This window comes from Protopterus annectens, chromosome 2.part1, assembly GCF_019279795.1.
Source record: "Protopterus annectens isolate FY-2018-M chromosome 2.part1, PAN1.0, whole genome shotgun sequence".
NCBI classification, from domain to species: Eukaryota; Metazoa; Chordata; order Ceratodontiformes; family Protopteridae; genus Protopterus; species Protopterus annectens.
The window spans coordinates 1,117,230,630-1,117,256,728 of record NC_056729.1 but is presented as its reverse complement, the minus strand read 5'-3'; the positions used below and the strand labels follow the sequence as shown (position 1 = coordinate 1,117,256,728).

At 41.1% G+C, this 26,099-nt stretch overlaps 1 protein-coding gene across 1 annotated transcript in view; it reads left to right on the top strand.

Moving 5' to 3' along the window:
- The window catches only part of MMUT (methylmalonyl-CoA mutase), a 726,274-nt gene that overhangs the window by 450,321 nt on the left and 249,854 nt on the right, over positions 1-26,099 (top strand). The window contains exon 10 of the mRNA XM_044062658.1: positions 25,239-25,370. Within this exon, the coding sequence (XP_043918593.1) occupies positions 25,239-25,370 (132 nt within the window). The remainder of the gene's footprint in view (positions 1-25,238; positions 25,371-26,099) is intronic.

Genomic DNA, 26,099 nt, shown 5'->3' with positions numbered 1-26,099 from the left:
GTTAAATAAATGAATAATCAGGGGTCTCCTTGTGTTCACACTCTGTAGCAAACGTTTGGAATGCTCTCCCACCTACTGTCAGGCTTCTTCAAAATCACAAGGCTTTCAAAACACATCTCAAGGATAACTCTTACATCTTGACTCTCTTCCTCTCTCCTATATTATCCTCTCTTCCCTCTACTACTCAACCTACTATTCACTGTCTCCTCCTTCTGCTGATATACCTCACTCCTGTCCCCTTTTCTCAATTCACTGTCACTCTGACATTACTTACCTCTTTTCCTTTCACTTCTACATACCTCAAGGTGCTAAATAGCCTTCTAAATAACTTGGTACTCCAAATTAAACACTTAGGTGCAGACACAGAACCCATGTGCCACTGAGGCAGTGTGAAATTTGAACATCTGCTGTTACAGATAAGTAGGACTTTCACAACTGTAGTTTATATTATGTCTATATTCCAGGGTGATATGCCTATCAATATCACTTAACCTAATATTCAACTATTGTGCTTACTGTAACTGCATAAAGTGCAACAGTCTATAAGATTTACTTTATTATATTAATGTACTCATTTGATCTATGGTGATAATCTACTTGTGTCAGTAAGTATATAACAGAAAATAAGTCTAGCCTCTAGTAATAAATGCAAGCATTAAATAACATTGCCATAGCTGCTAGTTAATATTTCATCAGAATAATAATACTGGGCAGAAGTTAAACATTTAAATCCTATACAAGTAGTATATGTTTGAATTCTGACATTAAAATGACGGTCACTTAATTAATATTTCTTCAGTGTGCTGTTCATATTACCATTGACTTTTCGATAATTAAAATTCTTAACAAGCATCTGTTGTAGCTGTCCTTACTACAAGTACCATGTATATTGAAATGTAAGCTCAAAATTTCTCAAGAGGTTCTCATGGGGTTTGTTTCCTAGAAATATAGCAGGTCTCAAAAAGTGTAGTACCAAATTGTGTACCCAGTTGATTCTTAGGTTCATAGGTAGGTACTAGGCTATCTACCCAAGGGCATTTATAAGCCTAGCCAGAGTTTGTCGGCTTTCACCGCCCCATTGATTAATTAACTGATCCTCTGTCAAGCAGAGCCAATGAAGTGATCCCAGGGGTGTATTTTCTGTTACCCATCCACTCGTCAAGGTTTCCCTTGAAGAGTGTTAGTGAGGGGCTCTACCTGATGTAATTTGGAATTTTGTTCCAAAGCATGGGGAGGCTCTGTGACAGGAATCTATCCCTCCAGCATGTTCTATTTATTGTTTTGGCAAGGTTTAGCTCAGTAGAGCACGTGGCTCGCAGTGACTTGGATTTCTTTAGGTGGAACATGTACATCAATTCTGAGTTGGACATGGCTTTGTACGTCAGGCAGACATCACCTCTGAGTAAGCGATATGCCACTGAGTACAGCTGGAGTTTTTTCAGTCGGGCTGCATAGGACATATGTTTGAGGCCAGTAATCCTCTTGGTGAGGTACATTTGTGTTTTTTCCAGCTGTTGGAAGTGTCTTGTGAGGCACATCCCAAATGGGGCATTGTACTGTATGATGGGTCTAATGAGTGACGAACAGAGGGGCAATATAACCTCTTTATTTCTAGATGCAAACCCTTTAGTAATTAGATGGGCCACATAGAAGGATTTCCTAACTACTTTGGCAATATGATTTTCAAAGGAGAGATTACTATCTACCTGGGTCCCCAGATCTCTTATTACCTCTTCTGTATTAAGGGGGCTACCACCTATGTGGTAATTTGTGCGTGTTTTGTTTTTCCCAAATGGGATGACTATGCATTTGTTGGCATTTAGCTTGAGGCCATGACTTTGACACCAGGTGTCCGTCTCATACCCACACCTCCAGGTTAGTGGCAACGCACGAAGCATCGGAGACTATCCAGGTGCAACTAACCATAGGCAAAACTGCCTTACAGTTTGTAGCATGCTACAGACCACCCTCTCAAACTCAGGAACCCCACACAGCCTTCCTGAAGACACTGGAGAGTATGAATGTCTCTCCAAATACCATCATTTTGGGAGACTTCAACTACCCAAACATGGACTGGGAACATTACTCAAGCCCCAACACCCTAGCCCAAAGGTTCCTAGAATTCATAAACTCAAATGCATGGAACAACTAGTCACCATTCCCACAAGAGGAGACAATATACTAGACCTGATCATCACAAACATAGGGACAAAATGCTCCACACTGGAAGTATATCCCTCTTTGGTGAGATCAGACCATAAATTAATCTCACTGGAAATCCACATCCCGCCCCCACCCCCTGCACAAAAGACCACAGTGAAGAACTTCTCAAAAGCAAACTTCACACTTCTTAAGACTGAAATGGTATCCTTCAAGGCCCCTGGGCCAGTGGAAACCACAACCCACACTGCTGAATCCTTTGCAAATGCCTTCTATGGGCACCTTCAAGAATGCATGGATCATGCAATCCCAAATAAAACCAAGACCCATTCCCCCAAAGGCAGGCGCCCAGTCTGGTGGACCCCAGCCATAAACAAACTTTACAACAGGAGGAGGAAGCTACTACATGACAGAGCAAAATCCCTAAAAGGGAAGGCATCTCTGATCAGTACTAGCAAAAAACTACGATCACTCATAAAATCATCCAAGGCCAACTTTGAGAGAAAAATCGTAAAAGACACAAAAGACAATCACAATGCCTTCTTTAGCTATGTTAGAAACCTGGGTGGAAACTCCCAGATATGCTCAGAGTTAGTCCAAAATTACACAAAATACACTGAACCCACTGACATTGCCAACATTCTGGCAGACAGGTTCAGTGCAAATTTCTCCCAAAAGGAGAAATAACTATCCCAGCAGAGTGTAGCCTCCCTAACATCTCAGATGCCCAGGTGAGAGCCGCCCTCTCTAAAGCTAAAAACACAGCATCAATGGGACCGGATGGTGTCCCGGGCTTTGTGCTACATGAACTCCAAGAGGAACTAAACCCACACATAAGGCTGCTGTTTAATCTTAGCCTTACTACAGGATACGTACCCAAAGAGTGGCGTGACGGCAACAGTGGTCCCACTTCACAAAGGCGGTGCTTCTACGGACCCTGGAAATTACCGCCCCATAAGCTTGACGAGCCTGGTCTGCAAAGCTATGGAGAGGATCATTATGGAACTCATAAACAAAGACATTGGGGACCTACAGACATTGGCTCCTACCCAATTTGGCTTTGTCAAGGGCAGATCCTGCCTTTTGAACTTGGTCGACTTTTTTGAAACAGTCACTAAGGCCATTGATGAGGGTAAGGCAGTTCACACAGCCTACCTTGACCTTGCAAAAGCCTTTGACACAATACCCCACTCGGGCATCATAGACAAACTCACTAGCTTAAATATAAACCCATATGTCACAAGATGGGTTGCAAACTGGCTCAAGGACAGAACCCACAGGGTCAGAGTTGCTGGAGCTATGTCAGACTCTAAGCCAGTCACAAGCGGTGTCCCACAGGGCTCAGTCCTGGGACCCCTCTTGTTCGGCATTTATTTTTCCGAGGTACAGGCAAACATAGGAGGATTGTAGCTGACAAAGTTCGCAGATGACTGCAAACTGGGCGCCATAATTGATACTCCAGCGGACACAAACATCCTTCAGAGAGGCCTCATAGAAACGGATAATTGGTGCCAGAGCCATGGCCTTAAGCTGAACGCCAAAAATGTATAGTCATACCCTTTGGGAAAAACAAGGTACCGACAAATTACCACATAGGTGGTAATCCATTAAGTACGGAAGAGGTAATCAGGGACCTAGAGACCCAGGTTGACAGTAACCTCTCATTTGACACTCACTTTGCCAAAGTGGTTAGGAAGACCTTCTATATTGCCCACCTTATCATGAAGGGTTTCACATCTAGATCGAGAGGTCATTGTGCCCCTGTACTCTTCTCTTATCAGGCCAATGATTGAGTACAATGCCCCATTTGGGATGTATCTCACCCGACACCTGCAGCAGTTGGAAAGACCCCAAAAGTTCCTCACCAAGAGGATAAAGGGTCTTAAACATATGTCATATGCTGCCCGACTGAAAAAACTCCAGCTCTATTCAGTCGCATACCGCCTACTCAGAGGTGATCTATGCCTGACGTACAAGGCCATGTCCAATCCGGAATTAATGGACATGCTCCACCTCAGAAAATCCAAATCCATCAGAGCCACGAGAACAAGAGACTTAAACCTCAACACAGAAATAAATAGGACGTGCTGGAGGGACAGATTCATAACCCAGAGGCTCCCTACACTCTAGAACAGAATCCCAGTCCATGTTAGGCAGATCCCCTCACTGACTCTATTCAAGAGAAATCTCGAAGAGTGGATGGGAGATCGTAGGTTTACCCCGGGGGTCATCTCTGTGTCACTACTAGACAGAGGCACAGTAAACTAAACCCTAAAAGGGCGTAGTATTCTCATCCTAAGGGGTGGTGAAAGCCACACACACTCTGGCTAGGCTTATAAATGCCCTAGGGCAGATAGCCTAGTACGAACCTATGAACCATGTCAGCCGGAGAGTCAATTTTGGCTCTTGAAGGTTTGTAATGTCTAACTAATCTGACTGAAGTTAGTAGACAATTCCAAATCCAAGGCTGACATCTGTGTAAAAAAAAAAAAAATACTTTTTTCAGAGAAGTATGGAGAGTTCATATGCATTAATAAGTTGTGGTTTCTTGTTGCCAGGTCATTTCTCCCAAAGATCACATCTAATGTTATGTAGTCCTATCCCACCGTAATTCTTGCTGGATGGGTTCGGAGCTGATTCTCGGCTCCGACTCAGCCAATACTAAAGCTCGAGAGCTTTTACTGGCTCAAGGCTAACCCCTATCCCATGGTGCCTAACGGCAATTCCCCAGATCTTGTTTGCTGCAAAAGCTTCGAGTTTGTCTCCTTACTGGCTCATTGGCTAAATAGAAGATTTTTTGATAAATCTTATTATTTCTCTTTCTTTTTCTTCACTTTCTACCTTTAATGGTTGTTAGTTATTGCCTGTGTGTGATTGTGGTTGAGTGCTTGATCCCCTATTCCACCTTTTTAGGATTGTGCGGCCCATTTTAGTTAGAGGGCCATAGTTGCCAGTTTAAATTAGAGGGACTTTCCTCTGTGAGTGCTAGTCATTCTTCCTTTAACAAAAAAAAAAAAAAAACTTACACTCCTCTTCATAAGTTTGCTGTTAGTTATGGTTAGTGTTGTTATTGAAAATTGTTGTTAGCCTTGTTTTCTTGTCAGCATGTCCAAAGAGAAAGACAGAGAACATAAGGAACACCACCCTTTGGGGTTCAAGAAATGTGACAAGTGTTCACAAAAAAATGTCACTGACTGACAGTCACAGTAGCTGTGTTTACTGTCTGGGAGAGGCTCACTTAAAAGAAACCTGTACCTTTTGCCATGCCTTCAGTACTAGGGTTCTTAATGAGAGGAAACATAAGTTAATAAACAGGGTTCTTATGACTAGTTCCTTCCAGGAACAGCTGGAACTTGGTCAGACTGCTCCCAAAACTGTAAAGAGAAAATCTTCGGTTCCAGCGTCGGAGCCCTTTAAAAGTCTGAAGCGACAGAGCCAAGGAGTTCTGGCTCCAATTCCACTGATTCTGTCTCGGTGCCATCGGTTTCTTCGGTGCTGAGGCAACCTTTGGTATCGAGACACTCACCAGCTATCAACCCTGTTTCACCAGCATTGAGGTCTGCTATTTTAGAGAGGAGGAGATCTCCTTCTCCACCCATTCCTCCAGGACACTTTCAGATGAGGACATCGAGTGGGGTGGTGAAGAGGCTGCTCTGTGACCCAGCTCTGGCTAAAAAGTTAGCTCTTCTGGACCCAAAGGCTTCAGAGCTGTCCCATTTACAGACTACTGCTCCTCCTCCAACTGCTTCGCTCTCGGAGCCAAGCACTTCAGGTTCTTCCGTGTTGGATCTTTTGGTTCCGAGAATTCTTTCTGCTTCCTCGGAACTGATAACTCTATCCTCAATGGCTCAGTCCGGAGCCAAGGGATCTGTAAGCCGATGCTCTGGAGTAGACTCTGAGAGGGATAGTCACCCTGGCTTTTCTTCGGAACCGACCCTCCCTCTCGGTGCTTTGGCTCGACTGAGCTCAATTCCTACGTCTGCTTCGGAACCTGTCCCTCCTGCTCGGAGCCGACCTTCCATCTCCTCAGAACAGAGTTCATCTTCGGAAGCAATAGAGAAAGCTTTGTCCAGTGCCAAAGTCCTGCCTTTGGACCCGATGTCACACTGGCAGCCGGCAGCAACCTCTTCTCTCCCGCCACCCCCTCAGCGTAGGGAACCAGAGACTCAACCAGCCCCCATTGGAGGTGTCCCCTCTTCCGAGACCTCCCCAGATTATCCCACTGGAGAGCTTCCTTGGAAGAGACTGTGTAAGAGGAAGCACATTGACTCACCTGAGTCTGTTACATCAGATACTGATTTGGATGAGTCAGAAGGGTCCCCTAGATCCCCCTCTGAGGATGTCTCCTTTTCTGACATCCTTGAAATCCTTAGAAAGATGGGTGATTGGAAGACCTCTAACCCTACTGAGGACGAATCATTGTACCTTGAGGTTTTTGGTTCCTGACTGTCCACCTCCTGGGTGTGACACCGCCTTATGACCAGTTCTTGGGGGTCATATCCCAGAAAGCATGGACCTCCCTGGACACAGTGAAGCCTGTCCTGAGGAGGCCAAACAAATTTATGACTGCTCCGGAAAAGTCCTTTCTTTTTAAGGGAGTTCCTGTTGATGCTATGGTGGTAGCAGCGGCCACAAAAAAGGAGTTGTCTGAGACATCTTCTAATATCTATCCTCCTAATAAGGAGTCCAGGACAATGAATAGGTATGGAAAGCATACCTTCTCTTCAGCGGCATTTACCTTAAGATTGCTGAATTATTGTCCCATTTTACTAGACTGCAAAGGGATCTCCTGAAGGAGTTGGGAGACACCCTTCAGGGTCCAGTAGCTTCGGGATCCACGGACAAGGTATCTCCGCAGCTCTCCACCCTTACATCTATAGCTAACTCCTCCATGAGACTGATTTCCTATGCAGCAGACGGAGCAAGCAGGGCAGCCGCAGCAGGAATTTCTCTTAGGAGACATTTTTGGATGTGTCTGTGTAACTTTACGGAATCTTTTAAGTCTTCCTTTACCAACGCCCCCTTTGATGGTTCAACTCTTTTTGGACCACAGGTAAAAGATACTTTGACCAGGTGCGAGCAGGAAGGGAAAACCTTATCTGCTGTCAGAGTCCATTTCCTCCCTTCCTTCTAGACCCTATCCCAAGCGTCAAAACAGGAGGGAAAATGTGGTTCCATAAATCCCAAAAAGATTTGCCTCGGGCACAAGGTCAACCCTCCCCTAGAGGAGGAGGATATAACAGAAGATGCCGCCCTCATGGCAGTGGAAGTCTGCAACATCAGGGAGATAGAGATACTTTCTCTGTTCGTCCCTTCCATTGACCCTGAGGGGTTGCCCAACTGTCCATCTCTGGAGGCAGTCAGGGGTCATGTTTCACTGTACCCAAGTGCCTGGCTATAAATTTCCCAAAATCATTGGGTACAAACTATAATATCCAGAGGTTACCTTATTCCCTTTGTTTCCGATCCCACGGTAAACTGGTCTCTACCAGACGTGCCACCCATTGAATTAGACCCTGCAACATCAGAGGTCATCTCGTTGCTGCAATAAAGAGTCATCCAAGAAGTCCCCACAGAGCAAATAGGATCCGGAACTTACTCACAATTCTTTTTAGTTCCAAAAAAGACAGGGGACTGGAGAACAGTTCTAGATCTCAGCAAACTCAACAAGTCTGTAAAAAAATCGAAGTTCCAAGTGATCACTCTGCAGTCGATATTTCCCTTTATCGGGAAAGGCAATTGGATGTGCTCAATAGATCTTCAGGATGCATACTACCACATCAAAATGGACAGGTGCTCCCGAAGATACCTACACTTTCAGCTGGGAGCCTGTCATTTTCAATTTCGAACACTGCCCTTTGGCCTCACTACAGCCACCAGAATGTTCACCAAATGCATGGCAGTGGTAATGGCTCACCTGAGACGTCAAGGATTCCAGGTGTTTCCGTATCTAGATGACTGGCTACTCACTGCTACCACCAAGCACCAACTAATCAGAACCAGGGACGAGACTGTATCCTTGTGCACCAGATTAGGCATTACAATAAACCTAAAAGAAATTCAGCCTTATCTCCATCGAAGCACATTGTATTCTTAGGCTCAGAAATAGACTCAACCACCATGACAGCAAAGCTGACACCAGAAAGGATAGAATCGTTACACGACCAAGTCAGATTCTTGCTGAAGAGAGACAGAGTACAGGCCAGGATAGTCTTTCAGGTCCTAGGGACTGTGGCTTCCACCATTCTCTTAGTTCCCCTAGCCCGTCTGCACATGAGAGTACTTCAGTGGCTACTATTTACCCAGTGGTCAATGCAGGATCTCCCCCTGTCTCACCAAATACTCATCATAAACTCCTGCAAGAAGGATCTAACATGGTGGTTGCATACGGATCAACTTCATCTAGGTCGCCCACTTGCTCCCCTCAAGAAAATGCAGTCTTGACCACAGACTCCTCCCAGATAGAGGGGGAGGGGCATTATCTGGGAATGACGGTCCAAGGTACTTGGTAGGATCATGAGAACCACTTGCAAGTAAATGTTATGGAGATGAGAGCAGTGCTATATGCGTTGCAAGCACTTCACAGTTCTATTCCCACTGAGACAATTGCGATTCAATCAGACAACATGTCTGTAGTGTGTTACATAAGCAAGGAAAAAACAAATCCTATCTACTATGTCAAGAGGCACGAAAAGTATGGAAATGGGCGATGGACACTCAATGCTTTCTGGAAGCAATGCACATCTCGGGGAAGTCCAGTGTGATAGCAGACAAACTCAGTCGAGCAATTCTGATGCCTCACGGGTGGTCCCTGAATTCAGAAGTTGCGGAAGAGATTTTTCGCAAATTCGCCACGTCCATGAACACCAAATGCAGCAGCTACTTTGCTCTAATTCCCCATCCGGGGATGTCACCCAAGGATGCTGTGGTCCACAATTGGCCTCCGAGACTCCTTTATGCTTTTCCACCCTTTGCTGTCATTCCAAAACTAATTCTGTTGAAGAGTACCCTGATCCTCATTGCTCCTTACTGGCCTCACCAAGTCTGGTTCCCCTTCCTGTGGCCCTATCTCTTGGAGGAACCATGGATTCTGGAACCATCTCCAGACTTCCTGATTCATCAGTCAGGACAGTTTCATCCTACTGTCCAAACCCTGAAATTGACAGCATGGCTGCTCCAGTTCCATGAATAGCCAGGTGTGTTTCCCTTTCCCATACAGTCAAACACATTCTGATTTCTTCACATAAACCTTCCACTAGGAAATTATATTCCAGTAAGTGGAAAAGGTTCTCCATTTTGGCAGCATACCAAGATATAGATCCCTACTCAGCTCCTATAGAGTCTATCCTGTCTTTCCTGGCATCTATTTTTCATGAAGGATCTGCAGCTGCTACTGTCAGAGTTCAGTTAGCTGCCATCTCTAATTATCATTTTGGCTACATGGGAAATCCAATCATGTCCCACTCTTTATGCAAAACCTTTTTGAAAGGAGTTGCCCTTCTCAGACCTTCAATCAGACAACCACCAGAGCCCTGGGACCTAAACCTAGTTCTTACATCTTTAATTTCTCCGTCCTTTGAACCCTCTTCTTCTTTCATCGGGTCTGAAATTCTTGTCTTGGAAGACATTATTCTTAGTGACTATAACGTCTGCTAGAAGAGTTTCAGAATTGCAAGCTCTCACCATTCGACCTCCTTACATTGTTTTCCATAAGGATAAAGTCTCAATTAGAACTAATCCTTCCTTTCTTCCTAAGGTACATTCAGAGCATAATCTCAACACAACTATCGAACTGCCAGTTTCCTTCCTATATCATACTAATAAATCAGAATGCAGACTACACCAATTGAATGTCCACAGAATTCTCAGGTTTTACCTGCACAAGACTAAAGAATTTCGAAAATCAGACCAATTATTTGTTTCCTTTTCAGATAAAAATAAAGGATTGCCTGTTTCTATGGTCACCTTGTTTAAATGGCTTTCAGACTGCATTTCCTTTGCTTACAAAGCTGCCGGCAAACAATTACCAGCCACAGTAAAAGGCCATTCAACCAGAGCAGTTTCTGCTTCTTATGCCTTTAGATCTAAACTTCCAATTGATACCATTTGTGCAGCAGCTACTTGGGCAAGACCTCATACCTTTTTCACTCATTACAAATTGGATTTGGTCTCCTGGGACAGGTCATTCTTTGGGTCCACTGTGCTGAAGAGTCTCTTCGCTTGAGCCACCTGGGATAAAGGTGCTAGGGACGCTGTCCCATCCAGCAAGAATTACGGCGAGATAGGACTACATAACATAAAGAAGTTATGTACTTACCATAACGTTCCATGTTTGTAGTCCATCTCGCCTACATTCTTGCGTCCCACCCTCCTTCCCCCTTCCTGTTTCCTGGAGGAACTGGTGGACTATCAGTTATGCTGTCTGATCTAGTTGTAGTTGTCCGTCCACCTGGCATGGATAGTAATACAGAGTATTCTGTTTGTATGGACATAGTTATTGAACGTTGCTGACTGTTATGTACCTATTTACTTTCTTGCAAACAAGACCTGGGGAATTGCCGTGAGGCACCGTGGGATAGGGGTTAGCCTCGAGCCAGTAAAAGCTCTTGAACTTTAGTATTGGCCGAGTTGGAGCCGAGAATTGGCTCTGAACACATCCAGCAAAAATGTAGGCGAGATGGACTATAATGGAATGTTATGGTAAGTACATAACTTCTTTTTTATAGAGGCTAGACTTTCCTCATGAAAACAGTTATAAATTAAAATAATTCCCCTCTAATCTATCTGTTACTGATTCAAATAGATGCATAATAAGCAAGAGATCCTTATAATTTAGGTTCCTAATTGAGCATATTTTTGGTATCTGATTTCTTTGTTCTGTATTTTTAAGAGAGTTCACGCTGCATTTGCACAGAAAGCCAAAGTAGTCAGCATATGATCTAATAAGTGACTTAACTCTGCATCAGTAACACACCCATCTATCTTGTAGTTACGGTTTATAAGATGTCTCTCATTATAACATAGCACCTTATTCTAATATTGACATTGATCTCAAACTTAAGCCACTGTCCATGTTCCTTGACTTGATCAGATGTCAAACAAATCTGATTATTAAGAAAACGTGTAAGTCCTGGAACAGTCAAATCAATAACGATAATAACCCAAATCTGTTCCTGGTCACAACATGGAAGAAGCACTGGCACGACCGGAGTTGCAAAAATCACTCTTTATTCACTAAAAAATATACTGGTTGAGCGCTTTCATCTAACAAAATAGACTTCATCAGAACACTGCTCTTGACAAAATGTTCACCTTAAATACACTCCCATAACAATCTTATTCAGTTCTCATTAAGCCTTAATTAGCTCTTAAAGTGCACAGTGCTAAATTCCCATTCTCCATCCACATTTACTTAGGTACCTAGTATAGTTTATAACATTCCTATAGTAGTACCAATAGAATCATTAATAAGAAATATAAAACTTTATAATTCCATAATATGTATACTCCTTATGGGATATAATATAAAATAAGATAAAAAATAAGAAATAAAAAATGAATAAGAAATAAAAAATGGAAAATGTGTAAGAAAATGTGTTGGTCACTAGTATCTATCCACTATTTTCCAATATAGGTTTGATAGATATATGTTCATTAATACCTGGAAACACGGAGGTGTTTAAATGTATCTGCCACCTTGCCTCCTTCTCACCCAACAATTTCTTTATATTACCACCCCTAGGGTTGTGTTTAACCATCTTCAATATACCAAAAAGGAAAGAAGAACAAACACTATTTCCTTCTAAGTGTCTCCATAATGCATTATTTCCTCCTTGTTTTCTAATACTGTAACAGTGGTCGTAAATCCTATTTCTCAAGCACCTGTCGGTTTTTCCTACATAAAAACATGGACACTTGGTACATTTTGCAAGGTATACCAGGTGCTTGGATCTACAATTACCCTTCTGAAATTTGACCTCGGTCATACTGATATTCTGTAGTAAGACTGAAGGGGTGTTAATAATAAAGCTACACTGGTTGCATGTGCCACATTTGGTGGTAACATTCTGCCCATCATCATCGTTCTTCTTCCTTATTTTCTTCTCCAATTGGAGTTTCATGTTACTACCATTCCTTGACACAAAATGTGGCATATCCCCCACAATCCTGAATATATTACTGTCAGTCTTCAGAATATTCCAATTCTTCTGGATAATTCTCTTAATATCACTACTATAGGGTGCATGTTGTAAAACACATGCCCTTGTAAATTCAGCCCTATCCGTACTGTTCTTGTCATTAGTGGCTCCCTCACTGTTCCTGAGGCCAGCCCCTAAAAGGGGTTTATACTTTTTCCCCCATTCATTTCTCACATAGTTGGTAACATCTGTCACCATTCCATTAGGGTAGCCCCTACTCTTGAAGAAACCCCCAATCAATTCTAACTCACAATTTTGATCTGTAAGGTCAGAGGTCATCCGGGCTGCCCTAATGCATTGCCCTTTAATAATATTCCTTTTGTGGCCCAGTGGATGGCAACTTGTGTATTGTAAATACGAATTGCTAAATGTATCCTTCCTATAGACATTAGATTTAAATTTCCCTTTGTCTACTGTTATTCTAGTATCCAAATAAGAAATAGATTCTCTCTCCACATTAAAAGTAAATTTCAAATAATGACTGCATGTGTTTAAATATTGTTTAAACTCTTCTAACTTCTTCAAATCCCCTTTCCATATTACAAAGATATCGTCCAAAAATCTGAGGTAGCATGTGATGTTAGTAAACCATTCCGTTGTGAATATATATTCTGTTTCCCAATCCAATAGGAACAGATTGGCGAATATGGGGGCGCAAGCTGCCCCCATAGCTACGCCTTTTCTTTGTATGTAGTACTCCCCTTCATACATAATATAATTGTATGTAAGAACAATATCCATGAATTCTAGAACAAGGGAAGTTCTATCCCAGGACAGATTCCCAAAGTTCCTAATACTTTGGGTGAACCTTAGTATACCCTCCTCTTGGGGTATACTTGAAAAAAGATCAACTACATCAATAGTGATTAACCACTTCGCTTCAGTAGCTAAAACTGGCTCAAGTCTCCCCAAAAAGTCCCAAGAGTCAATAACAACATGCCCAATTTTCTTATAAATAGGCTTTAACCACATGTCAATTGTTTTCCCAAAAGGAAAAGTCTTAGATTTACTGCCAGATATAATTGGCCTAAAAGGGGGGGTCGACCAAATCCTTATGCACTTTGGGAATACCCACTATGGTGCTAATTATAGGAAATTCTACTCTTAAGAAGTTGTACAAATCAATATCAATTCTATCTTCCAATAACAGATCTTCCAGGTACAAATCAATCTTGTGGTACCCTATATTTACTTCGTTAAGAGATGATATAGCATAATTTCCAGAATTTAACAATATACTATTAATTTTATTTGCATATTGTACAGTTTCGTATATAACGGCCCCTCCCCCCTTATCGGGTTTCATAATTCTTATGTTGTGGTTAGTTTGAATGTCTTTCAATGTTTTAAATTCACTCCTATTAGGGTTGTGGGTCCTTTTCTGTGGTCTACATTTTGTACTGTATTGGTAAATCTCATCCGTAACTAGTTTTTCAAATGTAGCCAAAGTATTATTCAGTGGTGGTGTATATACACTTCTCTTTTTAAACACCCCTTCTCGGCTACCTTTCTTACCATCAAAAAGAATGGCTAAATTAAGTTTCCTTAGATATTTTTTGAAATCTATAATATAATCAACTACACTAATATCTGTATTGGGAACAAACTTCATCCCTTTGGACAGTAGATTTCGAAGGAGGGACTAGACAAGAAAATAAAGAAGATAGTAGTGATAAAGATGGGACTGAGAACAAAACACTTAAGGATATTATTTTCGATTTTGGGAAAAAGCTTAAGACACTAAAAAGTATGCAATTGGAGAACATGTATTTGAAAAAGTGTCTGGACAGTGGTATTGTTCCTATGGGACTAAGATTTTTTAAACATCCTATGGGTGTTGATTTGGATGCAGCTACTAAGGACGAATGTACAAAAATGTTTGACAGTTTTGGTTTTATGTTTATGAGGTTTATAGTTAGTTGTAACGACAAGAAAATATGTTTTTTAATGGCTGAATTGGAACAGCTTAACAACACCATTGAAAACTATTTACTTTTTGAAGAATTTGAAATGTATTTAAACACTCAATACACATGGGTTGAAAGTCAAGTCATGAAACAATACGAAAGGAAATGTAGTAAAATGAAAAGGGATTTGGAGCAATATAAAAATGGGAAAGTGTATAGATGGGAACAAGGAAATAATAACACTAATAAGAGACACTACACAAAAGAAAACGGTTCATTCCAGAATAGAGGGAATAGAAGTAACAACAGAGGGGATTTGCAACGGAGGATGTCCCAGACACCCGATTTTTTAGGGGAGGATATAAGATGGAGTCGTCCCCTCAGAGAGGAGTACCAAGGAAGGAGAATGGAGAGTATGAGTTACAGGGGAAGACAGGGGGGTTACAGGAATCAAAACCAGTAGGGAATGACCACATTATTGTGAAGGTCAATGACATTAGTAGGTATGGTGAATTTAACATTTACAACTACTCTAATATCGAGCTCAAGGAGGAACACTTCACCCTACTGTCCAAAGGGATGAAGTTTGTTCCCAATACAGATATTAGTGTAGTTGATTATATTGTAGATTTCAAAAAATATGTAAGGAAACTTAATTTAGCCATTCTTTTTGATGGTAAGAAAGGTAGCCGAGAGGGGGTGTTTAAAAAGAGAAGTGTATATACACCACCATTGAATAGTACTTTGGCTACATTTGAAAAACTAGTTACGGATGAGATTTACCAATACAGTAAAAAATGTAGACCACAGAAAAGGACCCACAACCTTAATAGGGGTGAATTTAAAACATTGAAAGACATTCAAACTAACCATAACATAAGAATTATGAAACACGATAAGGGGGGAGGGGCTGTTGTATACGAAACTGCACAATATACAAATACAATTAATAGTATATTGTTAAATTCTGGAAATTATGCTATATCATCTCTTAACAAAGTAAATATAGGGTACCACAAGATTGATTTGTACCTGGAAGATCTGTTATTGGAAGATAGAATTGATATTGATTTGTACAACTTCTTAAGAGTAGAATTTCCTATAATTAGCACCATAGTGGGTATTCCCAAAGTGCATAAGGATTTGGTCGACCCCTCTTTTAGGCCAATTATATCTGGCAGTAAATCTAAGACTTTTCCTTTTGGGAAAACAATTGACATGTGGTTAAAGCCTATTTATAAGAAAATTGGGCACATTGTTATTGACTCTTGGGACTTTTTAGGGAGACTTGAGCCAGTTTTAGCTACTGAAGCGAAGTGGTTAATCACTATTGATGTAGTTGATCTTTTTTCAAGTATACCCCAAGGGGAGGGTATACTAAGGTTCACCCAAAGTATTAGGAACTTTGGGAATCTGTCCTGGGATAGAACTTCCCTTGTTCTAGAATTCATGGATATTGTTCTTACATACAATTATATTATGTATGAAGGGGAGTACTACATACAAAGAAAAGGGGTAGCTATGGGGGCGGCTTGCGCCCCCATATTCGCCAATCTGTTCCTATTGGATTGGGAAACAGAATATATATTCAAAACGGAATGGTTTGCTATCATCACATGCTACCTCAGATTTTTGGACGATATCTTTGTAATATGGAAAGGGGATTTGAAGAAGTTAGAAGAGTTTAAACAATATTTAAACACATGCAGTCATTATTTGAAATTTACTTTTAATGAGGAGAGAGAATCTATTTCTTATTTGTATACTAGAATAACAGTAGACAAAGGGAAATTTAAATCTAATGTCTATAGGAAGGATACGTTTAGCAATTCATATTTACAATACACAAGTTGCCATCCTCTGGGCCAAAAAAGGAATATTATTAAAGGGCAATGCATTAGGGCAGCCCGGATGACCTCTGACCTTACAGATCAAAATTGTGAGTTAGAATTGATTGGGGGTTTCTTCAAGAGTAGGGGCTACCCTAATGGAATGGTGACAGATGTTACCAACTATGTGAGAAATGAATGGGGGAAAAAGTATAAACCCCTTTTAGGGGTTGGCCTCAGGAACGGTGAGGGAGCCACTAATGACAAGAACAGTACGGATAGGGCTGAATTTACAAGGGCATGTGTTTTACAACATGCACCCTATAGTAGTGATATTAAGAGAATTATCCAGAAGAATTGGAATATTCTGAAGACTGACAGTAATATATTCAGGATTGTGGGGGATATGCCACATTTTGTGTCAAGGAATGGTAGTAACATGAAACTCCAGTTGGAGAAGAAAATAAGGAAGAAGAACGATGATGATGGGCAGAATGGTACCACCAAATGTGGCACATGCAACCAGTGTAGCTTTATTATTAACACCCCTTCAGTCTTACTACAGAATATCAATATGACCGAGGTCAAATTTCAGAAGGGTAATTGTAGATCCAAGCACCTGGTATACCTTGCAAAATGTACCAAGTGTCCATGTTTTTATGTAGGAAAAACCGACAGGTGCTTGAGAAATAGGATTTACGACCACTGTTACAGTATTAGAAAACAATGAGGAAATAATGCATTATGGAGACACTTGGAAGGAAATAGTGTTTGTTCTTCTTTCCTTTTTGGTATATTGGAGATGGTTAAACACAACCCTAGGGGTGGTAATATAAAGAAATTGTTGGGTGAGAAGGAGGCAAGGTGGCAGATACGTTTAAACACCTCCGTGTTTCCAGGTATTAATGAACATATATCTATCAAACCTATATTGGAAAATAGTGGATAGATACTAGTGACCAACACATTTTCTTACACATTTTCCATTTTTTATTTCTTTTCTTTTTTTATTTCTTATTTTTTATCTTATTTTATATTATATCCCATAAGGAGTATACATATTATGGAATTATAAAGTTTTATATTTCTTATTAATGATTCTATTGGTACTACTATAGGAATGTTATAAACTATACTAGGTACCTAAGTAAATGTAGATGGAGAATGGGAATTTAGCACTGTGCACTTTAAGAGCTAATTAAGGCATAATGAGAACTGAATGAGACTGGTATGGGAGTGTATTTAAGGTGAACATTTTGTCAAGAGCAGTGTTCTGATGAAGTCTATTTTGTTAGATGAAAGCGCTCAACCAGTATATTTTTTTAGTGAATAAAGAGTGATTTTTGCAACTCCGGTCGTGCCAGTGCTTCTTCCATGTTGTGACCAGGAACAGATTTGGGTTAAATCTGATTATTAATTAGGTTCATAGGTGTGTACTAGACTAATGGCCCTGGAGCCTTTACAAGCCTAGCCCATAGAAGTGCCCTGGCATTGTGCCACCCAACGTTAGTTTCCAGTGCCTCTATCAAGTAGAGCCACTGGAGTGATCCCGGGGTGAATCTATTTCCCATCCACTCATCAAGATTTCTCTTGAAGAGGGCCAGTGACGTACTCTGCTTGACATGTATGGGAAGTTTATTCCAGAACATGGGCAGTCTCTGTCTTATGAACCTGTCCTTCCAGCATGTTCTGTTGATTGTGGTAATGAGGTTGAGGTCTCTGGAGCGTGTGGTGTGGAGGGATTAGGATTTCTTTAGATGTAGCATTTCTAACAGAACTGGGTCAGACATGGCTTTGTAAGTCAAGCAGAGATTGCCTCTTAGTAGATGATATGAGACAGAGTATAGCTGGAGTTTTTTGAGTCTGTCCATGTAGGACATGTGTTTAAGGCCTAGGATCCTCTTTGTGAGGTACTTTTGTGGCCTCTCCAACTGTTGCAGGTGTCTAGTGAGGTACATGCCAAATGGGGCATTATACTCTATGATTGGTCTAATGAGGGAAGAGTAGAGAGAAATGACAAACTCTTTCTTCCTGGATGCAAAACCCTTGGTAATGAGATGTACCACACAGAAGGACTTTCTGACCACAGTGCCAGTGTGGTAGTCAAAGGAGAGGTTGCTGCTAACCTGTGTCCCCAGATCTCTTATAACGTCTTCAGTGTTCAGTGGGCTCCCGTCGATGTGGTAATTAGTGGGAACTGAGTTTTTCCCAAAGGGAATGATGACGCATTTTTTGTCATTAAGCTTAAGGCCATGGTTTCAACACCAGTCGTTGGTCTCAGTAAGGCCTTTCTGTAGGATGTTGTATCACCTGGGGAGTTAATAATGGCTCCCAGCTTGCAGTCATCTGTGAACTTGGTCAGCCAGAGTCCCTCCATGTTGGCCTGGACTTCTGAGAAGTAGATGCCAAACAGGAGAGGATCCAGGACCAATCCCTGTGGGACTCCACTCGTGACTGGTTAGCAGTCTGACTTGGAGTCCGCTACTTTGACACTGTGGGTTCTATCTGTGAGCCAATTTGCAACCCACCTAACGATATAGAGGTTGATGTCTAGTTTGGTGAGTTTATCCATAATTCCTGAGTGAGGAATTGTATCAGTGGCGTTGGCCAGATCGAGGTAAGGCTGTATGAACTGCCTTACCCTCATCCACAGCTCTGGTGACTGACTCAAAGAAGTCAACCAGGTTGAGCAGGCATGATCTACCTTTCATAAAACCAAATTGCATCGGATCTACAGTTTGGAGATTCCCTATATCCTTGTTAATTAGGTCCATGATGATGATGCAGTCCATAGCCTTACATATCAGACTCATCAGGCTAATGGGGGCGATAATTTCCAGGTTCTGCAGTCGCTCCTCTTTTATGGAGAGGGATGACTGTAGCAGTGTGCCATTTCTTAGGGAGAAAGCCTGAGTTGAGGCTGTGAGTGAACAGGGCATACAGATGTGGTGCCAGTTCACTTTGTAATTCATGTAGAACACAGCCAGGGATATTGTCGGGTCCCATGGAAGCTGTATTCTTGGCCTTGGACAATGCAGCTTTAACCTGTGCTGCAGTAATGCTGGGTGCCTGGCATTCTTCCGGTATTGAGATTGGTCCTTTAGAGGGTGAGAGAGAGGTAAAGTTGGCACTGAATCAGTCGGCCAGTATGTTGGCAATATCTGTTGGCTTAGTATAGGAGGTACCATTGTGCAGTAACTAAGAGCAAAGCTGGGTATTGCCGTGGGAATTCTTGATATAACTATAGAAGGCTTTGTGGTTGTTTTTAGTGTCTGATGCAATTCTGTCTTCATAGCTGGCTGTGGAGGTTTTGATGAGGGATCTCAACTTTTTGTTGAGGCTAATAGGGGAATTTTTCCAGTCTTGGGACTTCACCTTTTGCTGCAACAGTTTCTTCCTTCTGTTGTAGAGTTTATTAATGGCAGGGGACCACCAGACTGTCTTCCTTTTTTTTGGAGGAGAGCGTCTTGGTTCTGTTGGTTATGGCTAGTTCCATGCATTTATGTACATGTTCTACAATGCATTGGTGTATGATTCGGTAGTCATGCATCTATTTTCCGTTGTCATGGGTGCCACCTCTGTTTTTAGGAGTCCAAAGTCAACTTTGGAGAAGTTTTTCATGGTGGATACCTTTGCAGGAGGGGTGTGGGTGAGATGTGGATTTCCATGGTGATTAGTTTGTGGTCAGATCTAACCAGGGAAGAATTGTCTATTGGTGTAGAGCAAAGGTTGTCCATGTTAGTAATAACCAGGTCAAGGATGTTGCTTCCTCTAGTGGGGATAAGAATGAGCTGGTCCAGGGCATTGGAATTGATGAATTCCAGGAAGCATTAGGCCAGTGCATTGCTGCATGATGAGTTTTCCCTGTTGATGGAGGGGTAGTTGAAGTCACCTAGTATGAGAGTGTTGGGTTAGATCTTAATAGTTTCCAGCGTGCTTAGGAATGTGGAGTGAGAGTCTTGGTACATGATTGGGGACCTATAGCAGGCTATGACCTGAATCACCATCTTACCCACTGTTAATTGTACCTGGAGTATCTCAGATGCATTTTGGTGGGCTACTAGTCTGGATGTGTGCATATTTTTTATGAATATGGAGACACCACCACCTTTGGAGCTTCATCCCATGTTCTTGGGCCAAAAGGTTTGGAATGAGTTATAGCCTGGTAGCGCAGGGGTGCTTTCTGCTGCTTTAAACCAGGTCTCCGTTACAGCACAAACTTCGATGTTCTCCATTTTGAGGAGTGCTTCAAGTGAGCGCATCTTGAGATTTAGACTTCCAGCGTTGAGCAGCATGACCCTCACATTGCATTTATTTATATCTGTTACGGTAGTAATTTGGTCTTTGGAACACCGCCTAAAAAAGGCACTGTAGGGGTGGCAAGAGCCTTAGCCAGTACCCGGAAATACAGAGGTGACGGATGCAGGTCATCTCTGGCAAAGCATCGAGGTCCGTCAGTCATGTCATCCCAAGCAGACAGATACTGGATCCCCTTAGAATGACACCAGAAACTTAGCTAGTTGTTGAAATCAATGTTTGTACTGCAGTATCATTCTGGGCAATGGTAGAATGCTGCTCAGGGCTAGGGTCATACCTGCCTGGGCCACATAATCTGAGAGCTTCACCATGTCTCTTTTCATGTAGTCCAGGGAGGTGCATTTCGGGTCATTCGCACTCACATGGACAATGACAGGTCATACTTGTACTTGTTGTGGAGTAACCTGAGTGCTTGTGTTGTGTGTTGGATTCTGGCACCTGATAGACAGCTGACTGTTACCTTCTCCTTATTCAACCAAGTGAGTGGAACATCAGTGTGCCTCACTATTGAGTCACCTGTAATTATTGTATTGGGCAAGCTGTTTTGCCTAAGGGGCGTAGGTTGAGGGGCAAATTGTGTAGGTGAGCTATGTGTCTTGTGGTTTGTGCTCTGTTGTTGTGGTTAAGTGTGTTTCTGCCTCAGAGGTCTCTGCTGTTTAGGTAGATTTCTATTGAGATTCTCTGCGAAGGTGGGCATGTGGTTTGTGTTTTTATGTGAAGCCTGTGATAGTGGGTGTTCTGTGTGTTGCATGTGGTGTGGTGCAGGTGTTGACCTTCTTCTCTTGACCAGCTATTTTGGTCTTGGCTGGAGAGTGCATGGCTTCCAATTTGGAGATATAAGTGCATCTCAAACAAGTCTGAGTGTTGAGAGGTAAGAGGAGAGGGTTGTCTGTGTACATGAGGCAGTTGCTACACTGCCTCAGAATTCCCAAGTTCACCAGGTTAATAGGAGAAAGCATAGGGAGCTGACCTTTAGACATGCCAGGAGGGATGGTCATCTTTACTAAGTACTGGAGCTGTTTCCTTATAGGATGTCTAGTGCTGATAGCACTTATGTATGCTACAATGTTGTTGTGTTTTTCGGCTTTAAAGCCTGATGAAAGGGGAATAAGCTAATTAAAGTGCAAGAGAGAAGAGAACTAACAAGATCTAAGGGAAAAACTGAAGTGCAGACTTTCTGACACCAGTAATAGTTTACTCCAGCTTAGCGGCACTGATTCTTTCAGTAAGAATATTCTTTTTTAGGTGGTCTAATAGTATTACAGTATATTTTTTATATTAAATGAGACGGTCTGTCTACAACCATGTGTACAAGAAATCCAAGTTGTTTGTAATCTACATTGGCCACTCAAGTTCAGCATTTAAGAAATTAAAATATTGCATTGAGCCCTTTTTGATGCAAAAAATAAGAAAGGGAAAACATTGCTGGAATGGTTAATACATTGCCATGTTATAGTTAAAACTCAATCATTTGCATTTTCAAATGATTGTACCACTACCTCATGTAGCATTAAAACTGATTTAAATAATATTGTATCAGAAGTATAAGCACCTGCAAAAATTATTGTACAACACATCAGGATATTATAACTTGTAACTTATGGGAGTATATGCAAGAAAACACATACGTACAATCTGTAGCAACACATTCACTTGAGTAGTATCTCTTATGCTGTCAGTGATTGCCATTAGTGAAGTATATCAGAATTACTCACCCAGTACATAGGCCATGTCATACCTGCACACTTAGTAAACATTTCAGTACATTGAGTTTTAATTAACATACCCATACTACTACCAAGTCCACATAGTAAAATACAGCTTTCACAGTATATTTAGTCGTCATAGTAAACTTATCCTCTTTTTCATCCTCTATACCTCTAGTAATACTATCATCTCCAACTTAGTGTCTCTGACGTTTTGTTTCACTTGTAACTAAGCTGTTCCTAAAGGTAATTCTTTGTTTCCAGATTGCTTCATCCTTACCGTTCTAAAATATCTTCATAGTGGCAGGGAAAATAGTTTATATTTCAACTTTCTGCATTTGCACTTATGATTTCAACAATTTATTTATTTTATTGTACATTTGTTGACCGGGATAGTCCAACTGGATACATGTCCATTTTCAGCAGAGGCCCAGGGAGAAAAGCTCCAGTCATACAGATAATAATATACACAATAAAAGTAAAGCTTGGTTTACAGAGTATACAATTTTCAAGTTATGTTTTAATGTCTCTCTGGAGTAACCATGTTGCGCAAATACAAGTCTTCCGTCCACTGATAACATGTAACATTCTTAACAATATGGGGTACCGAGTCATCATTTTCTTGATTTGCAGGGAGAGTGTTTGCTCACTCACTGAGGCAAATTGATGGGCTCAGACGCTAATAATAGTAGTAGTAGTAGTAGTACATATGACATTTTGGTATATATCAACAGAAAGTGGACACAGTCAAGTGCAAGCACTCCTGAAAGGAAAATGCTGAACTGGAACAGAAGAGAGGATGAACCCAGTCATAGGTTAATCAATGAGGGCAACCACATAGATCAAACAATGCTGTTAGTTTGTGCCTGTTGATACAGCTTTTAATGTAGTGTGCACAAATATAAAAAAAGTGGAAGGCATTTGTATTTGTCAGTTTACAGCAGTACTGCTTTTGCTGTTAATTGAGTCTAACCCTTTGTGACCTCAAAGACTTGAGCACAATAGGCTTGTCTGTTCACCACAGCTTTTTCAAGTTCTTGTAAGTTCGTATTCATTACTTTAGTAATACTGTCTACCCATCTAAGGCTTTGAGGCCACTTTCTTCTTTTGCTTTCCATCTTTCCCAGTGTCACTGCTTCTCCAGACAATCCTGCCTTTACATTATGTGACTGGTTTTGAGTTTTGGTGTTGCTGTCAGACCTTCCAGTGAACAGTTTGGATTTACTTCCTTAAATATCGACTGATTTGATCTTCTTGCAGCCCATGGGTTTTTCAAAAAAAGTTTTTCTCCAGCATCACAGTTCATCATTTACCTGCGGTGGTGGTGCTGCGGTAGCATTGTCGCCTCACAGTAAGACGCTGTCCGGTTCGATTCTCAGAGCGTCTTCTGCGTGGGGACATGTGTGAATGGGCGTACCTTCGTTGAAGGTTGTGCTTCAGGCTTGGCAAGCCGGTACGTAAAAATCAACTGCCAATCATTAGCGGACCGGAGTTCCGCTGTGGTGACCCCTAACCGGGAAAAGCCGAAAGACACAATCACAGTTCATCATTATTGATTTTCCAGCACACTAATGTCCAACTCTCACAGCCATATTTATTACTAGGAAGACCATAGCTTTTACTATACAGACCTTTGTTGACAATGTGATGTCTTTGCTCTTTATTTTCTTATCCAATTTTGCCATAACTTCTCCCAAGAAACAAGTGTCATTTAATTTCATTCTTGCAGTCACCATCTGCAGAAATCTGTGAACTCAGGAAAAGTAAAATCTGTCACTTTTTGCTATTTGCAAAGAGTTGATGAGACAAGATAACATAATTTTAGTTTCTTTTTTTAATGTTGAGCAGCAGACCAGATTTTCCTCTTAATACTTTCAACTTCATCAGCAGAGAATTCCTCCTCGCTTTTGGTCATTAGAGTGGCCATGTCTTCATATCTGATTTCTCCTTGAAGGTTTTTTTTTTATAATTTCTGACTCATCTTACTCAGCATATGTCATATTTATTGTATAAATTAAACAAGCAGGGTGACAATGTATAACCTTGTCAACTCCTTTTGCAGTCTTGATCTTATCAGTTATTCCATTTTCAGTTGTAATGGTTCCTTCCTAGTCTGCATATAGATATCTGAGGAGGCATAAAATATGACCCGGTAACTGTTTCTGTAAGAACTTGCTGTAGCTTATGATCTACACACAGAACACATTACAGCAGTATTGCAGTTTAGTAAATGTAACTGATGTAGTAAAAGTGACAACAAAGCAGTTAGTGTTGCAGCAGTATGTGCAGGCACTTGCCAGAGAGTGCTGGTTATTAAGCATTTATTGCACAAAAATAACAAATGAAAGGCAGCAGCATTTCTCACCTTTTAGGCAGCTAGGTTTTAGTTTAATAAATACACCAAATATTCCAGTTTCTCATTACAGTAGGCACACACATATATATACACACGTGTTGTGCACGCCCAAGTTAAGCAACAGTGTTGCATTTCATTTTGAACAGTATTTGTTGTTGTTGTCATCTTTTGGCTTTTCCCGGTTAGGGGTCACCACAGCAGAACGCTGGTCCGCTAATGATTGTCAGTAGATTTTCACGGTGCCGAGTTGCCAGCTCGATGCCCAACCGTCAATGAAGGCACGCCCATTCACGCTTGTCTTTCGGAATGCCACTCGACCCGCGGGGAAAACATGCAGACTCCACACAGTAGTAGTGGTTCAAAAAAAGTAGACACTTGCTTGACATACATAAGGTACAATATTGTTGGTCTAGTAATCAAAAAGTTACCCTTCAGTTAACAGTGACATTAGAGTGCTAGAAAAGTGAAGAAGTGAAATGTTTGGTGGAGAGGCTTACAGAAGATAATACTAGTGACTTTCACTTAATCCTTTTTAGACAGAACAATTTCTTAGATTCAGTCAACACAGGTTTTATACTTGCCACTATAATTGTGATGCCATTAGCTGTTATACAGTAGTCATCTAACCTTCGTAAGAAATACAGGGAAAAAAAACAGCTGATAAGATGCACATGTGGTGTTTTTGAAATAATTTTATTTCTAAATAATTTTAAAAATGCATAGTGAATGCTTATTTTAGCTGGTTTTATGTTTTTGATTTATAGATGCACATTAGGAGAAATCACAGATGCTATGAAAAAAGTTTTTGGTGAGCACAAGGCAGTTGATCGTATGGTTAGTGGAGCTTACCGTGATGAATTTGGAGAAAGTGATGAAATTTCTGCAGCTCTCCAGAGGTAATGATATGTGTTCTTTGTTTCTTATTTTAAAGGTTTACCATTTTGTGTAATTTGATTATTTGCTAAAAATCTAGGCAGTTCTCTGTGGCCAGAAAAAGTGCTTTGATGTTCTTTCCACGTTAAAATTCTGATTGTTGTCTGGAAAATTTATTCCATTACACCTCATCTTTGAAACACTGTTTTGCTACCATTAAGAAAGTGTAGAATCTCATGCTAAGTTGGAGTTACCTGTTGCTGTGTCTTACATTATTCCCCTACATAAATGTAATTGATTTGGTCTGTCTTGTATACTTTTCCAGAATTTTAACTAATCTTTTCCATTATTACATTAATAAGTTTTTGTTTCTTTTTTCACTGATGCAGTTACATAGTACAGCATAAGGAGTGTTTCAGACCTTTAAACTGTGCCTTTGAATTGCACCAGCTGCCCTGTAGGATGCCACTGTTACTTAAGTTGCAGTCCGCTGTTAACTCAGTAATGCTAATTACAGTAACATCAGTTAGAGAGAAAAAAGGTGAAATAGTTGCAACATTGTCTTTGTACATGTAATTACTTTTTGTATATTTCATTATTTTGATATAAATCATTGCTGTTGAATGTAAACATGTGGCATTACATCATAGTGGATTTGTAAAGAGTTAGAGTTGCCTGCTAAAAAAATCCCTTTCTGGAAAGTTCCTCAAAACTTTTCTTAATGGCTGCCTCACTCAGCCTGCCTTGCTGTT